Below are 18,987 nucleotides of genomic sequence, written 5' to 3'. Positions count from 1 at the left end.
CCGTCGGACATATGACCATAACCCAACTCCGAGAAACCCTCAGTTCTTCCAGGAGCACGCACGCACCACCACCACCACCACCACCCACCCCTCAAAATCCTATACTGCAGAACAATCTCCGCCGCCGCGTCGGCACCATCTGCTCCGGCCCGCCACCCTCCTCCGCCGCGGCGCAAATCGGAACAGGCCAAGANCGACCAAAAAAACAAAAGAAAATTAAACACTAGCATGCATGCATGCAAGAGGAACTCAACATGCCTATTTCCTTGCTCGCAATATATGGATTGGTACGAAGAGAAGAGAGAAGAAAGATATTAATTAATATATAGCTACTGGGGGTAGAGATACAGAATGCACAAGGACCACCAACGCCCCGAGGCGTGGGAGTCCGCCGTCCACAAGAGCCAGCACCACCCCACCGCCCGCCACCACAGCCTCGTGTTCACCGCGCCGATGTCTGTCATCCCCGACGACTTCCTGATCAGCACCCCGAAATCCCTGGACGAGGGTGCCAGCAATGCCGCCGACGAGGAGGAGCAGGAGACCTACCATGCGGAGCGGCTGCTGGCGAACGGCGACTTCTACACCGGGCAGTGGTCCGGCGACCTCCCGCACGGAACCGGCAAATACTTGTGGACGGATGGGTGCATGTACGAGGGCGAGTGGCGCCAAGGCAAGACAATGGGAATGGGCAAGTTTTCGTGGCCGTCGGGCGCCACGTACGAGGGCGAGTTCAAATCTGGGTTCATGCACGGCCTGGGCACCTACATAGGCGCCCTCGGCGACACTTATCGCGGCGGCTGGTCCATGAACCTCAAGCACGGCCACGGTACCAAGTCCTACGCCAACGGCGACTACTACGACGGCGAGTGGCGCGCAGGAGTGCAGGACGGACAGGGCCGATACGTGTGGCGAGACGGGAACGAGTACATCGGGCAATGGCGCGCCGGTGTTATCCACGGCCGCGGCACTCTTATCTGGGCCAACGGGAACCGCTACGACGGCGGGTGGGAGGATGGACTTCCGAAAGGAAACGGGAACTTTCGGTGGGCGGACGGGGGGTTGTACATTGGGCACTGGAGCAAGGAGAACGGAGTACTTCAGCAGAAGGGGGTCTACTACCCGTCGCCGGCCGCCACGTCGCCGACCGCACGGGATCCACAGGACGCATTTGCCGCCGGCCTTGACGGCTGCAAGGTTTGCCCGAGCGAGACGGTGTCGATCCTACCCTCGCAAAAGACGCTCAACTGGTCCGGCGTCGAGGCCGAGTTTCTCCAAAAGCAAGCCGTGTGGAGGTCGTTGAAGGCGTCGCGGAGGCGCGCGTCGATAGACGTTGCGAGAGTTGTGGGCGCAATGACCCCAAAAAGACCGAACGGGCACGCCATTAGTGCGATCGGCGTTGCTGCTTCTGGAGAAGACAAAAATGGTAGTTGTGGTGATGGCGGCTGCCTTCTGCAGTTGGACGGTGACCGTGTCGAAGAAGGGAACGCCGCACAAGAAGTCAGGGAGGTGGAGGAGGGGGAGGAGGCGAGGGAGCCGGGGGGGGCACAGGTGCAGCAGCAGCAGCAGCAGCTGCAGCAGCCGATGAAGTGGCTGCCGACGAGGGAAACGAAGAAACAAGGGGAGACCATTTCCAAGGGGCACAAGAATTACGATCTCATGCTTAATCTCCAACTTGGAATCAGGTAATGTTCTTAATTGATTATATTGTGCTCCTATATATTGCACGTAGTTTTTCCATAATTGGTTGGTTGACATGTTTTTGAGCTAGTAATTAACTAGATCCTACTAGCTAGTTTTAGACTTTGATCATATTTTTTTCGCACCAAATTAATGTACAAATTTTTTATATAATTTATAAAAATATATCGAACAAAAAATATTGGTAGTTTTTTCTTCTTCTCTCCTCTTATCGAATGGAGGCATCGATCGATCAGTTTCTCTTCTTCGCCCCTCTCCTCCTCTCACTTCTCCATCATACGCCCAGTGTCGCTCCCGTCGCCATCCTTGCTTCTCCACAGTGCAAGCACTTCATAGGAGTATGCCAATTGCATATTTGTATGGTTAAATTACACCTTAATTTGGTCCTCAAACTGTAAGCGCGGCAACATTTTAGTCCTTAAAATTTAATTTTTTATGAGCTTTGCTTCAAACTGTTTAGATAGTTGCAATTAAATTCCATAATATAATTTAGGCTCTGTTTAGAATTGTGCCAAAAGTGTTTTATTAATTATGAAAAAGTTCAACGGTAAAATATACCCTTTTTTAATTCTCATAAAATACATCAAATTGTGTAGAGTGCATGATTTACTTGTGATGTGACTTCTACTACCCACTTGGACAGTAGAGAGAAATATTTTTATGGTTTTGCCCCCAACTATTTTTTCCCTATAGCACTAGATAATCCTCAACTAAATATGAATGTTTGGTTGACGTGATAGCAATATGATATTTTAGTCATTGTAACGTCATTGACACCACTATCACATTGACGGCACACCATCATTCAATCAACTTAATTAGAATTTGCGATTTTATTATAATAATTTAAAAGTTTTTTAAAATATGCATTTTTAGTTTTGCAGTTAATTACCGTCAATTGACTACTAACTTTTTACCATTAGAACTGTCATGTAAAATATAATTTGTTTTCAGATTTTAAGAGACTAGGATTTTAGGGTTTATATAGAATGACATGAAACTAAATAGAAATATTAGAAATGAAATTTAAACTAGTCAACTAAGTGAAGGGGAGGATATACTTGTAAATTATAGAACTTTATATGGATGTATTTGATAATTAAAAATTTTTCAAATAAATTTGCAATTTCACTCCTTCACAGAAAAGGGTGTATATCTTACTCCCGCAATCCAAAAATCGAATTGACTTTTAATAAAATTTAAGAAAATTGATGCGACAAGATAATCTTAGGATGGATTGAGTGCAAAATATACAACCCACTTTAGAGTGTACCTATAGCATTGCTCTTATAGGGGTAGGTAAGAAAGGCTCTCTTATGTGGGAAGATGGATGTGACTTTTGGGTTTCTTTTGGGTCAAAACTGACGGATACTTATTTAATCTGATGAATTTTGTGTGATTTTTGGGTTTTTTTTTTTTCTTTCCCCCTTTTTGCATGTTGTCATCAGTAAAATTGTCAGTTGAAAATACTTGTTGAAATAGATAAGAAATTTGGTGTGAATCAGACTAAAGCGTTTGTTTGATGCAATCATTTGGAGAAGATTTTTTCGAGTATTAATTCACTGAATCGTCATTGCTTGCTTTGGTGTTTTCTTGTTTTGACATCCTCTTCATTATTTGTTTGTAGCATAAAAGCATGAGCACCAAATGTCAGATTAGAACAAAATAATCCAATCCTGTGTTAATCCTGTGTAGCACAGAGCAGTGGATTGCAATAACATTTATCCAATCCTTTCCTTATACAGTCTAATCCAATCATAAGTTCTTAGCCTATCCAATCCTTTTCTTATACAGTCTAATCCAATCCTAAGTTCTTAGCCTACGCAATCCTTTCTCGGATGCTGAACAAGTTTAAAATGCAACATAAATTTACAGATCTCATATAATTAAGGATACTGTGCTCAATCTGTTTCTTCCTTTCTCAATAACACTGATTTTATTAGGCCATATAGCACGCAGCTTTTTGTACTGTTTTCAAGAAAATACTTCCATTTTGTTTGATTTTGAATTCTATGGCTTGCAAATTGCAAGTGCAGTATTTAGCAACTTTGGTTTTTCAAATCATATGGCTGATCACTCCAAAACTAGGAATCAATATCTCACTAGCCGTATCCACTAAGGAATGCAGAATTTGTGAGAAAACTCTGTAGAAAGGCCTATAGTGTGAAATTCTTTATTCACTTCGAAAAGCTGTGAGAATTTACCTAAGAAATTAAGAGATATCTAATAATATTTTCATCGATAACACTGTTCTTGAAATGTTCAGCAAAATATTGTCGTCGTAATCTCCTTCTATTTATGCGGTTTCTCATTCAACTTTGTAGCAAAGTTCCACTTTTCGGTCATTGAGTTTCATGAGCTGTAAGCACTCCATAAAGGAAGAATTTTGATTTATTCCATGTTGTTGTTTTATTTGGTTGTATAGGTGGCATTTGTGTCTCAATAGATATCGCAAGCATCTTATGATATTTTGCATTTTATGTACTATTCTTTTTTTTGGAGATCTAATTGCTACATTTTTTTTTCTTTGCTACTTATTTCTGGTAATCAGACATGCAGTAGGAAAGCAATCTGCACCTACATCACTGGACCTTAAAGCATCTGCATTTGACCCTAAAGAGAAAGTATGGACAAAATTTCCTCCCGAAGGAACAAAACAAACTCCTCCTCACCAGTCTTGCGACTTTAGATGGAAAGACTACTGCCCGCTGGTTTTCAGGTCAGCTTAATTATCATATATGTTCTGGATAAACTTAAAAAACATTCCGTAGCATAGCACATTTGATATCGGTAGCTTGGCATCATTTATCAGGTAGGCGGTTTTAGGTTACCTATCTCAGGTTTTGGAGGGACCTTTCTTTCAGCCTTAACAGCAATTGGGTTACAACTGGGTTTTAATTGTGTTTACTGTTTAGGCTGGGTTTCAGGTCTAAACACAACCCAGAACAGAGACCCAAATTTGAACTAAAATTTGAACTAAGGATTCAGTTCAACAATACCACATTCGTTACTGCAGATCACTGCTCATTCCAAACTCCCAACCTTTTACAAGTTTTATCGTCTATAAGTTGTTCTTTCCAATAGCTTATCTTCATGGTATCCAAGACTAAAATCAATTTTTGCAATGGATGTTCAGGACGTTGCGCAAACTCTTCCAGGTTGATCCTGGAGATTATATGATCTCTATTTGTGGGAATGATGCTCTTCGGGAGCTCTCATCACCAGGGAAAAGTGGTAGCTTCTTTTACTTAACAAATGATGATCGGTACATGATAAAGACCGTGAAGAAATCGGAAGTGAAAGTCAGTTCTCTTCTCTTCTTTCCGTCCACTTATAATCTTCAAATTAACAAATTAGAGCCAACAATTGTCTTGATTTGCAAATTTATACTACGTTCGTAGGTGCTTCTGAGGATGCTTCCAGCCTACTATAACCATGTCCGTGCTTTCGAGAACACTTTAGTAACCAAGTTCTTCGGTCTTCACTGCGTCAAATTAACTGGGGCTACTCAGAGAAAGGTTAGAGCAGATGAGCAACTAACTTCAAAAAAATATAAGGTGTTTAATTACCATCATTGTTGAAAACTAGTACAGGTTCGCTTCGTCATAATGGGGAACCTGTTCTGCACGGAGTATGCCATACACAGGCGGTTTGACCTGAAGGGTTCTTCTCATGGCCGTACGACTGACAAACCTGAGGAGGAAATTGATGAGACCACTACTTTGAAAGATCTCGATCTCAATTTTATCTTTCGGTTACAACGATCTTGGTTCCAGGAGTTTTGCAGGTAATTGCTTGACTATATATCTTGTTCCTGTTACTACCAATCTTAGGCCTAGTTTGGGATTATGTTCTCCGAACGCAACCAGCAACCAGTGCGATGCTTTAGAGCCCTCAAAATGACTTTTGAGCTCCAAAGCACTTTCGCCTTTTCTGGACCTAAAGCATCAAAGCAGTTTCCGTTGGAGAATTGCAATCCCTCATTGATAAGATTCTGTCTTCGCGGATGGATGATCTATTATTTCCTTCCCATTGTTAAATATCAGACACGGTTGGAAGTGGAATCTTGTTAAATCTATTCTTTTTTCAGGCAAGTGGATAGAGATAGTGAATTCCTAGAACAGGAGAGAATCATGGATTATAGCCTCTTGGTGGGTGTTCATTTTGGAGATGCAACCCAAGATATACTACTCCCTGCCGATGGTTAGATTCAATGCTTGAGAACTATTGTTATATATATATATTTTTAACTACTTTAGCATGATCCTGATTTCTTTCTTTCTTTCTTTCTTTCTTTCTTTTCCTTCTTTACTTTACCAGGTGCAGGTAGTGGTGACACTGATAACAAAATAGATGGAACTCCTCGCCTTTCTAGGGTAGACATGGACCAATTTCTTTGTGATCCAACACGGTACGGAAGACGAAAATGTCTATCTATTTAGGATATATAGGGAAACCACAACAATGCTTCAAACCATGTATCATCAGAATTTGATGGCTTAAAAACCTAATTGCTTGCTAGTGTATACAATCATAGTTCATAAAAAAATAACAAACCAACTCGGAGATAAGTCAGTTTAGTCGTTGTCTATTCTATTTCTCATAGGCTAAGTTGTTGCCTTATATCTATCCGAACAGAGCTACTTCAAATTTAAATGTTCAGCGCCGCTTGTAAGTTGCTTGGCACAAGATTCTACTTTTAAGGGGCGCCTTTTTTTCTTCTCTTTCCATAACATTTCTATTTTAAGTGGCCTCTATTCTACTCTTTCCAGAGTGTAATTTGTGAATTCATGCAGGTGGGCTGCAATCAAATTAGGTGTGAACATGCCAGCTAGAGTCGAGCAGATTGTACGGACCGATGCTGAATCCCTACTGATTGGGGAACCAACAGGAGAGTTTTACGATGTGGTGTTGTTCTTCGGAATCATTGATATTCTGCAAGATTATGATATAAGCAAGAAGCTCGAGCACGCATATAAGTCTATCCAATACGATCCGACCTCGATATCCGCTGTCGATCCGAAGCAGTACTCCAAGCGGTTCCGTGACTTCATTTTCAAAGTTTTTACAGAAGATGCGTAGCTTTTGTTTTTCTCCCCTATCACATTCCACCAACCGATCTTCAAAAGAAAAGAAATTAAGAACATCGCGATGAAATGGTGGTTTGTTTTCTGTCCCTCGGCTTCTCATCTTCCGTAGGCAACCACTCTCGAAGCAGCTGCTTCGGCCTATAATTCAATGTGCTTTACTCACAGACACTCGTCAATAGGTTTGTACATTTTTAATTGTTCTCAAAATTTGTCACTTGTTTTTGACATAATTATTTATAGTGCATAATAAGGGTAATTCGGTGCCAGGCTCAACAAGAACTGTAAATGCTCCTATGAGAAAGTGACCATCATTCAGGATCATTGCTTTTGTAACCTTTTTTCTTATAGGAAGTGAATGTGGTGTGGGGTTTTGGAATTGATGCCAGCAATATGTATAGGACAGTTATAATTAACCATGTTACATTGTTTAGCTTTTCTTTAGTGGATGTCGTCAAGCAAGTTAATCCTAACTTTGCTTTTTAATCCTTTTCTGCGTCGTTCTGAAATTATGCTTAATTAGTTGCTACAGATATCGAGCTGATAATGGTTTAGCTCAGTCAAACTGCAATGTGTTAAACCATACCGTAGCAAAGTAAATTTTCATGTATCATAAGAGGCTGATGAGGATGTTTGAAAGAAATGCGCAGAAGCACTTTGGTGTATAATTATAGATGAGGCATTAATTGTGGACTAGTAAATAATTAGGTTCAAATCTGTTGCTTTACATCGTTAACCAACCAAACTCGAACTTCTTTATTTTTCCAAGGTTTGGTTCATAAAAACGCATAGCTTGAATGCATATGGAGGTCTCTCACTGTTCCGGAGGAGCATCCTCAAAAGTGTCAATGTTAGATGTATGCCCTAGAAGCCAACAAGGCTAATACATATATTTTTTCTAGGATATAAATTTGTATTTGATTTTAAATGTTATGAATGAATTTGAATTTTTATTTTCATTCATGTTGTGTATGTGTCCATGAATTGTCCAAGGAATTAATACGATGATGACACGTATTTTCAAGGGTTGAGAATTTGAGATATGTGTCATTGGTGGTTAATTCCTAAATGCTCTCGATTGATGGATCATTACAGGAACTGTGATTGATCCGGTGTGATTGGTGCATAAGTCGCTTCCCTTTTTGGGTAGACGAGTCTTGAGTTAACAGTGTGGGGACACTGAAACAAATGTGCAGGAGATTGTTATAGAACAAGGGTATCAAGCGTGACCAATACAAGAAGTCACTTTGATATATACTCACTCGTCAGACTTATTCATTGTTGCAGTAGTGTGACTGGTCTTTTAATCTGCGCTGCCTCTGCTATTCACAGTGAAGTTACTGTAGTTTGACTGTACATACACTTGGTGTCACACCCCGAGACCTGCCACTTTGGTCGGATTCGGGCGCGCCGGCAGACCGCCGAATAGACAGAACTTCTCCTATCCACCCAAAATGTCACAATCAATACAATTCATGCAGTTCCAAACAGGAACATAATTCATACACAGATTGCACAAGGAAGGTATCATAAATATAAATACTACGCTATTACAAGCATTCGTTTGCATTCACGTTACATTTACATTCTTTTTGCTTCCAAATACAATAAACTTTATGACAATTTTGTTTCTTTTTTTCTTTTCTATACCCCTAAGCTATGCTGACCCAAGGTCATCTATCTCTGGTCACAAGTGGTAGGATGCTATCTACCAAGCTACGTCCTTTCCTCGCGCTGTCGTGCCGCTCACATGTGGACCTGAAAAATATAGGGATGGGATTATAAATATAATTTTCAGTGGGCACGGCCACCCGAGGGAAGAGCTCGACCCACCAGATCCAAAGGAAGCAACATAAGCAGGTTAGTCCAACATATAACATATGGTTCAACTTTATGCAATTAAATAAACATCATGCTTATGCCTCACTAAATGCAATAATAAAATCAATGCAAGTAGATATTCCTCTTCTACTTTGTCTTTCACTATCCATTATATGTACAATCCGCTCCTAAGGTTCTTTTATCTTAGCTAAGCTATTTCACCCGATTCGGTTTTGAATCAATTATTCACAACTTACCGCCTCATTGACTTAGCCATCCGGCAACGAACTCTCCGCACACGCCAGAAAATGGCTCAAGTCGTCGAGCGGTGTAATGCTTTACTTAGCCATGCGGCGGCAAACTCGCCGCACACACCAGACAATGGTTCAAGTCACTGGGTGGCGAAATCGTCGCACGCACCCCGGGTATCCAGTCTTTAGGGGCGAACTCGTCGCACACGCCTAAGCTGATACCAAAATCCCTTAGATGTGCACATCATTTCCATTCCAAGTCTCAAGGGTTCATCATTTATCCTATATTGTCATCCTTTCTAGGTTCATGTCATTCATGTCCTAGTGGCTATCCTACCACTACATTTTCAACCTATGTTCAATGACATTCCAATCAAAGTAGTCTACCTACCACTACATTTTTCGACCTATGTTCAATGACACTAGGTTCAATGTCCAATCGTATTTTTTTTATCCTAGTTGGCCACACCTAAGATTCATAGTCTTTATGCCATCTAGTCCTTGATTTCTCACTAGTTGAATCTTCTAATTTTTCTAAAGTTCATCGACCTATGTTCATTATCCACACCTAGGTATACATATACATCTCCTATATGTTCCACATGCCTATGTTCTTGTCCAACGGTAGGTTATTCCATCTAGTAACACATGATTCATTCATTCATATTTACCACACGTAACCTACCATTACATACATGCATCAACAATAGTGCCATATTTTATTCTTTTGATAAGGAAGCTACCTAGCTAGTTACTTCAGTGAAGCACAACGTATCTCACAACGGTTCCGATTGCTTGTAGACAATTGCAATCGGACTCCCACGGCCAACATCGCCCGATTCGGTTCGACCCAAGCCTAACGGATGAAATCCGGTGATATCTCCCAATTGGACGTCATAACCTTGCTGTAATCCAAATCAAAGTTGTCCCCCGCATCGATTTACCCTTTAATTAGAGATATATGAGATCAATTTAGTTCCATATCTCATAGGGACAAAAATCCCAAATCCAAGCCCTAGATTCCAATTTCTCCAAAAATATTCCAAATCCATAAAGAGATCTTGATTAAACAAGTATAGAATTATCTAAGAGACTCTAGAGTCTCATTTCAAGGGATTTAACCAAAAATCCTAATCTCTTAAGCCAAAAACAAACCGCGAGTCGAAAGCGCTTCGAGCCACCAAGTGCCCGAGAGCTCGATTCACCACTCCTTCGAGCTTCCCGAGCTCGATCTCCACCAAGATTTGCAAGTTGGAGAAGAAGGAGAAGAGAGTGAGAGAGAGATGAGCTCCTATCTCTCTCAGTGTGCGTGTGTGTGTGTTCTGTAGAGAAAGGGAAGAGGGCCCCCTCTTAAATAGGCCCTCACATGAAATTACCAAAACACCCCTCAAAATCAGGATTCTACAGGACTGAGTACTGATACTCGGGTTGGTGTGCCGGTACTCGGGCATCTAGTTCCAGCACCCAATTTCTGGTATCTCAAAACCCGAACGTTGGATTCTCAATTTTCTACTGCGTATCAGTACTCGGTTTCCAGTATCAGTACCTAATACAAACTTAGTATCGGTACTCATGTTTGATTCCTCAAAACCCGAGAGCTCATTTTTCTCATTTTGTATTGCGTACCGGTACACAGATTTCAATACCGGTCTCAATACAAATTACGCCACTTTGACAGATTTTACCTTTTCGAGTCCATTTTCGCATCCAGTTTGTGCCGAAAACACTCGAATACTCTCCAAACTTCGCTAGAACTATTTTAACTAGCTTTTTAAGCTAGTTACCACCAAAACTTTATAATTATAGAAGTTCAGTATATTACACTCTTCACCCCTTAAAAGAGTTTCATCCGCGAAACTAAAATCACAGCTCAATTCGACTTGTCGAATAAATAAGGGTATCAACACATTCTCCCACTCCTGAGCGGCTTCACGGTTTTTGTGATTGCTCAAGCGGCTCGTAACAAAGGACATAGGTCCAATCACAAACTTGCTTGCGGAATGTGATACATAAAACACATTATGAATTCTCGCAAGTTCCGGTGGCAGTGTAAGTCGATATTCAACGACTCTACATGCTCCAACACCACTCACAGTCCGGCATACGAAGGACTTATCTTGTCTTGTACGCTGATTCATTTCACCCATCCTCCGGGTGGCATTTCCAAGGAATTGCGGTTATTTAGTTTATTAATTTATTATTTAATATTTAATGAATATTTTAATGTTAATTAATTAGCTAGGTATATATTTTTTTATTTTAAGCTATATTTACGTATATTTACTTATTCCTAGGATTAACTTAATTCTTATTCAAATACAAAATTGGTCTAACACTGTTTATTTCAGAAGTTGAATAAGTAAAAATACCTTATTAATTCCAGAATTAAAAGATACAAGGATGAGGACTGTCTAATTACTTAATTTATTGAGTAAAAAGGAGTTGCATGGAAATATAATTCTTTTTTTGTACAGTTGTAAAAATTATATTGTAACAACCAGATAATTACGATCTAAAATATAATATTTTTTTAATGAAAACAAGTGCAAAATTTCCTGTACACCGATTGTTTGGTTAACTAAATTCGATAATCAAAAGTTAATTCTTTCACATCACTTTCTTTTCCTTCATACTTATTGGGTGGTCCTCGTCACCACCCAAATTTGTTGCAACCACCGAATTTTGCACTCGATTTTCTTCCTTGTCTTTTTCAGCCGCCACGCACTGTCCCTCTCCCATCTCTTTCTCTCTCTCGAGAATAAGATTAAATTTTAAATTTATATTTATATTTATATTTATATTTATATTTTAAATTAAAATATTAATTTTATATTTTTGTTCAAATTTAAAATTTTAAAAAAATTAAATTATTTAAAATAAAATTTAGTAAAAAAATATTAGTTATAAACAGTAAAAAAAAATTTGCCAAATATGATTAAGAGCAATTTTGGAATAGACTATCTTTTATTGTCAAGATTATTAAATTTTATGAATTTGAATCAAATATAATGCTATAAATACTGCAATCCAACATTACATTACTGTATTAAACCAAATGCGCTAATACAACATCAATAGTAATATCATTTAGAAATTCAAAATATCTAGATACATTAAAATACTTTATAATATTATATAACTCGAACCAGACGCGCCCCCTCAAAAGCGTCGATTATCGATTCGATTGCATTAAGATCAAGTTTCAACAGAAAGAATCTAAACCCAAATCTTTTATATATATATATATATAATTGAGCTCCTATGCTTTTAAAAGTACCAAGTGCAAGTTATTGGTGCTTATAAGTTTTAACTCTTGGTACAGGAATGTGGCGGTTAAGATGATATGGCCACTCCCTAGGGTTTAAGTGGTGGTTGGTTGAAATAGTATAGATCTAACCGGGTGAAATGTTCAAAGCGTAGAAAACCCAAAAAATACAATCTAACGGCAAAAATTTATAAGCATAAATACTTGGTACTTACAAGCACCAATAAGCCAGACTCTCTCTCTCTCTCTCTCTCACGATCTCATCTCCTCTCTCATCTCTCTCTCTCTCCTATATATAGTATAGATATCTATTTATGTATGGACCTTCTGCGAATGGGCACCTGCTACATAATTGATTAAGACCATGCACACAACATCATCAAAGGTCGGATAAAACGACATATACCTAGATAGAGCCAATATATGTAGGTGCTGGTGCCCCTTGCTCTCTCCCTCGCTCTCCTCTCTCTCTCTCTGTGTTCGTGAGAATATATAGAGTATATAGTGTCATTCATCTTAATTCTATTCAGCTAGCAAAGATATATAATACTTTTTAACTTCCTTTGTACTGTAATTTTCTCTGGTTCACACGCATGTACACCCAAAGTTGATTTTAGCGCGCGACCGTTTTGTTGCGGCGTTTCCTGCTCGCTCTCATCGGACTCTCGTGATCGCGGAGAGACGTGGGGGGGAAACAAACATCGAGATCATAGATTGACGGATGATAATCTGAGCTCTAGCCGCAAGCTCGATCCCCGGCGCAAACGGACCCGAAGAGCAATCGCGTCGAACGCCCCCGGCAGGCCCTACACGGGTTCCACAAACGGCCGCATCTCGAAGGCGAGGGCCCGAAGGGGCTGGCTCGAATTACGTCCTTCGTCATTCGTGCCTCTCATCTGTGATACTATATAAATATAACATCTCCTCATCACTCGAATCTCTGTCTCTCTCTCATTCTCTCGTCAGAGATGTTGTACTTCCGCTCATGTTATTTCTTTTGTTGATGCAAAATAAATACAACACTACCGCGTATTAAAATACAATACTAATTTAGCAACGAAATATATATAGTTAGATGAAGGCATAGTAAGATACCTTAATTAATTTGCGTACTATCGTTTGTAAACATTATAAGCTAGCTTCATTATAAATACTTCGTATGTTATTGCAATTATGATCTACGTACGTACATTATATTATAATGAATGATTCGGGAACAAAATTTTCGTACAGTCAAGATTCAAAGTTTGTGAATATATTTCATGAAATTTCAAAGTTAACGAATCTGGACCACACTAATACCGTGGCTAATATAATATTAGTGTTGATGCTAATTAATTCAAATACGACTGCGACGTGTTGGGTCATTAATAATATACCAGGATAGGTCATTAGTATGCGAGATATATATATAATATATAGTAACGCATGTTATAGCTGTGGGAAAGTACGTTCGTCCTAAGAAAATTAATTATACGATTTCATAATTTATGTCGTAGAAAATTAACGAATGATCTTCACCAACCTAAATCCAAACAACCAAAATTAATACACGCCACATACATGACAACCAATTAATAATAATGTTCTATCTCGATCGCTAGGTAAATTATGACATGGAATTAACTTCCCTATCCTTAAACTAATTAGGTTGTCTATATTAAAACTTAAGACCCAAATATTACTACAAATCTAGCTAGCTAAGCAGAGCTGCTTGGTATTGTGCCGTAGATTACAGATTAATTAGCATCACAGATTTAGCAGTCAATTACTTTGAGATGATCTATTATACTCATATGCCCCGTTTCAGAATATAGGTCCATTCAATAAAGTGAACACTTACACTAAGGCTTTTTAGGGTATGAAGCTAAGCCTAGATCTGTTGAAGAGAAATATATAAGTAAAAATAATTAAAACATACCATGCTACAAAATTTTAAATTAAATCTGTTAATGCGACGACCATATAACACTTAATTTAAGATTTCTGACAATTTTTCATTAAGTAATAATAACGTACTATTATTAAATATTGATCAAACTTTACAACTGTACTTTGATGGCCTTAGGTATAATATTATATAGATATAGATTTCATAAAAAGTATGAACTTCGTCAAAGAGTGACTGAATTTCTGTTATAAATAAAAACTGTGTGAAGGTCTATTTTCATAAAGAGATAATAAATGCGAATGAGCAATCAATGATTTAACTTCTCAGATTCCACACAAAAAATAAAAAAAAATATACTATTATTATATCTTTTGTTCGAAATCTTTTAACCTAATTAATTAGATTGGTATAGAATTTTGAGCAATACCCTACCTATAAAATCTACAAAGTAGGTGTAAGATTAGTCCCGTCATACCAATTAATGCCCCCATATATTTCGCTTTAATTATCTTATTAATACAATCTATCAAGCGATTTTCAGAACCCAACAAGTTAGGATGACAAAATTAAGTGTGAAATGTTTTAGATGTATAATAGCCTTAGCTAGCATTAGTCTCTAATATTTTGACCACTGTGTTCTCATTTTAAATTATTTATTCATCTAACTGATGGAACCCTCTCATTCAGAGTGGACTTTTTAGAACAACATGTTGCTCCGCTAACCATACTTTTTGGTGCATATTGTAAGGCCTAGAATTGGCCAAGTTGGCCCCAAACATTATATCCTTTTACTTCATTATATTCAATGTTCTATGTTATATTATTCCTAATCAGGTCGATGTAACTCATGTCTCATTTTCAATGAGCAGTACTACTATATGTACATATTCCAAAAAAAGGTCTAAAGTTTACAACCCTCGTTTCCAAAGGTGCAAAATAATACGACCCTTAATTAATTTTTTGTCCGCACTTTTTTAATATATAAAATTCCATATACAGATTAAAATTTTGTAACACTCTGGACGAGAGAAATGTACAAAATTTATATCCTTTTGATAGACAAGAATAGCTAGCATTTTTCTTTCTCGTTTTCTAAACATTATTCTTGCTGTAACATTTTCATATTCTTTATTACAATTAATTGAATTATGAAATGCATGTGATTTTGAAATTAAAATAAATATTTAGTTTTAATTAATTTTAAAATTTATTTAATTAAATTTAGATTTTTGAAAATATATTTGATTTTGAAAAAGTTCGATACTTCAAAGTTAACCTTCCGGCCTCACTTAAATAGTTCTTGAAATCAGACGTTTGCACTTTAATTTAGGCAAATGAGCAAGAGCTAGCTAGCAAAGGTGGGCTTGCATATTTCCTTTTTGACTAAGAAATCAGAATCAGGAATAAACAATCTATTTGTGGGTACTTGATATGCAGGAAATTCTATTTATAATTTCTATTCGATTCCGATTTTTGGGTGAATGAGAATTCTACCGGATCACCATTTTTTCTAATCGGCTGAGCAAGGCCAGTTAAAAGTTCTTATTCCGGACTGAAATAAAGAATACACTTACAAAAATACTCAAAAATATTTATATTTATTTAAATTTACTTAATTGTTAATTTAAAATACAACATTTAAATTTTAGAATTACATTGTTTAATTCTAGATTTGAGTTAGAAAATTAAATTAAAATATAATCAATATCAATCTCAATTTTGAACTTGATCTATAAATTTAAATTTAAATTTATTGATAAGTTTGAAATTTGAATCAAATCAAAAATTGTTTTTACATTTTGAATTATCCTCCAATTTTAAATTTTAATTTTTTAAAATTATATTTAAACACTTTTGGCTTATCATCTCAATATTTATTAAATTTTAATTTTAACTTTTAAGTTTGGAACTTAAATTATAAATTTAATTTTATATATTTAGGTGCAACACAATTTTAAATTAATTTTATATCGCCATTTTTAGTATTTTTTATCAAGATGAAAAGATTTTTAATATTGAAGACACGAAATAATCATATACGTTTCTGATTTGTTATTCTTTGAATTCAAACATATTAGAAGGTTTGTATCATTCCGTTTTCAATTTCTATCCATTTTGAATTCTTATTCTCGATTTCCATTTCTCATTGTTAAACCACCGTACTTCTAGAGTTAAAGCTACTACACTTTTGGGAGCACCAGCTTTGCACTTTTGGCCGCTTAGATTATATTATTATCACCCGTCATTAGTAAATCATCTAGGATCCAAAGTCAAAAAGTTAAAAGTTTGACGCTTCTACTTAAAAGTGTTGGCATTCGGTTAAACCAAATCAGGGTGCGTCTATGATCAGACTCACGATCCGACAATTATTAAATTGTCATAATTAAGAGATAGACTTAACTACGCTATAAAGTTAATCTGAGATAGTATTTAACCCATATTAAAATAATAATTATGAAACCGATTTGGCCTACATTCCTTACTTAATCTATTAAAGGTTTTTGGAATCGCCTTAATAAAATATACAGATTCATTCTCTCATAAAAACAAGCAAAGAAAAAAAAAAATAAGTCAATAATTCGTGAGTAATTCGTGAGCCCGTACTTGTGAAAGAGAGTAAGTTAACATCTCCATTAACCTCTTGTTCTAAAAGAGGAGTGATTAGAATCGCAGTGTTCGTAGTTCGATCCTACCGTGAGAAGTTTGGAGCGTTAAGAAAACCTTTTGTCGACTGATCCGGGAACACGTGAATCAAAGCTATAAATCCAAACTCATCGCGTTCATAAGTGGCCAGTCGCATTTCCGCATAAGGTACGCAAACAAATACTTTCGCTGCATTCTATCTTTTACACAAGCCCCGCCCTTGAGTTTAGTAAAATAAATATGGGACAAAATACTTCAGATAAACTGGAATCATAGAGAAGAATTGGCAATTTTCTACGCTAAGATCATAGAGTGATAGTAGCTAGCAAATAATCTGAAACATTAGAACTTTAGGCTCCATTATGGTAATCGGAATATTGCAGAATAACACTTTTTATCTTGTATTATTCTCCAAACAAAATAAAATTTGGCCATGAATAATTTATATCTATCAGAGCGGGTTATTCCAGTTGAATCATGGAATAACCCATTAATTATATTCTCCCAGTAGATAAAATTTATCCCTCATGATTCAGGGGTGGGCAAATACAAGTAGTTTTTTTTCCTACTTTTTATGATGCCTCGACTACATGCACCCTCGATATTTATGCGCCTCGACCCGACCCCCACTTTATTCGCATCCTCCCATCCGCAATTTCTATATATAGTGTTTACTAATTATATATATTATTGAGTATAAATTTAAATTATTTTCTGTATATTACTTGATAAGTAGTATAATATAAAATTATTTCTAATCATGTCTGATTAATTAATAATAAATTACTATTGTACAATTTTGAAAATATAATTATATTTTTTCATCGTGCTAATATATTCTAATAAGCATATACTATGAATGTGAAGACATTCATCAAAGGTAAAATTGGCATTTAAAAATAATTCATTTAACTTTTTTCACTTATTCTTCTTCTCCTTTCAAAGAAATTAACCTAATACATCATATTGCAGGTACCCTAGTATAAATTAATATAAGAATCCCCAAACAAAAAATTTTTGATATTGCCTCGTACTATTCTAGAATATTGAGATATTACAGAAGAGTAGAAAAAATTTATCCTATGCTGATTATAATTCCATTGGCCCAACAGAGCCATTCTGGGCGGCGGAGAGTTCTTGTAGAATAATAAATTTGATGGATAAAAATGGAGTGGAGTTTTGGTAGAATAAAATCTAGACCTTGAGACGTTTAATCTTAAAACCGATCGAGGATTGGATAGGTAGTAGAGTTAGGCTTCATTTGGGATTGCGGGAGATGTGCGTTATGTGCGGTATAGAAATTACGTTGGAAAATATCCGTTTGTTCCGTATGTAATATTGTATATGTTCTGCGTATCGCGATGAGTCCCAGTTAGATATAATTTTCTGCGGTCCCACCGAGACACGGCAGAAACATGATATTCCCTATAGTACTTTTTCCTTCAAACTTCATTTATTTTAACGAACATTAGCATAGATCTCAATACGAAACTAAAGCTTTAACATTGAATAAATCTACATCATGGAATATTTAGTAGAAAATAGATCAAATAATCTGGATGAGACATATGATAGTAAGTGTCAGCCAGACATTCTGACCCTTAGACCTTAAAAAAATTTTGGGAGACTTTCAAACTGAAACCCTACTGTTTAGCGTTTTTCCACATGTCGCTTGGTTTAAACAGTTTTTTGCCTTTACTAGCTAGCTATAGTTTTTTAATCTTTGATATTTGATTCGATACTTAATTCATAAATAATTCATAATAAAAAATCAAAACTGTTGATCAAGCTAAGTTAAGTGTACGTGCAAATGGAAACGTACCATTAATTTTAATTTATTTTAAATTACAATAAATTCGCAGCATTATATTTATTTAAAAATTTATGAATTTAATAAATTCATATAGTTATATTTTATTAGAAATATTTGTAAATATTCTAATAATTTTTCTTTTTTTATATACATTAAATATTTTATATATTTTTTTATTTCTAAAATTATTTAAATTTAAATATGTGTTTAAACAAAAAGCATCAAAATTTAAATTCATATGTTATTAAAATTTAAATTTAATTTTGATCCACTATAATTAAAGTTTTGATAAGAATAATATTTTTTAACAGATTAATCAAAACCGTTCGTTCTTATTTGCATTTGTTTTATTAAGTAACAATTTTATTTTATATTTACACAACCGTGATCGTTAGGATTGGATATGATGAAGTAAGAATGCTATTTTTTTAACAAATTAATTATAACCGTGTCGTCTCTATTTAAGATTTTTTAAATTAAGTGATCATATTCCGTCCCTAGAAATATACGGGGAT

The 18,987-nt window shown here is 36.5% G+C and overlaps 1 protein-coding gene across 1 annotated transcript; it reads left to right on the top strand.

The window, feature by feature from the left end:
- On the top strand, positions 201–7,229 carry LOC109719175 (phosphatidylinositol 4-phosphate 5-kinase 6-like). The gene is made up of 8 exons (XM_020245718.1): positions 201–1,685; positions 4,253–4,420; positions 4,838–5,003; positions 5,103–5,219; positions 5,295–5,488; positions 5,792–5,904; positions 6,022–6,112; positions 6,498–7,229. The coding sequence occupies exons 1-8, from the start codon at positions 352–354 to the stop codon at positions 6,781–6,783; spliced, it is 2,469 nt and encodes an 822-aa protein (XP_020101307.1). The 5' UTR covers positions 201–351; the 3' UTR covers positions 6,784–7,229.

The sequence above is a fragment of the Ananas comosus genome, linkage group 13, assembly GCF_001540865.1.
Source record: "Ananas comosus cultivar F153 linkage group 13, ASM154086v1, whole genome shotgun sequence".
In the NCBI taxonomy this organism is placed as follows: Eukaryota; Viridiplantae; Streptophyta; class Magnoliopsida; order Poales; family Bromeliaceae; genus Ananas; species Ananas comosus.
Note: the sequence above shows the minus strand (reverse complement) of the source record. Positions and strands in the feature narration are given on the sequence as shown.

Bases quoted from the DNA above. Each gene is read 5' to 3' on its own strand.
- LOC109719175 (XM_020245718.1), top strand. From the start codon at position 352: ATGCACAAGGACCACCAACGCCCCGAGGCGTGGGAGTCCGCCGTCCAC. The intron at 1,686-4,252 runs GTAATGTTCTTA...TCTGGTAATCAG, and splicing joins AATCTCCAACTTGGAATCAG to ACATGCAGTAGGAAAGCAAT. The intron at 6,113-6,497 runs GTACGGAAGACG...GAATTCATGCAG, and splicing joins TTTCTTTGTGATCCAACACG to GTGGGCTGCAATCAAATTAG.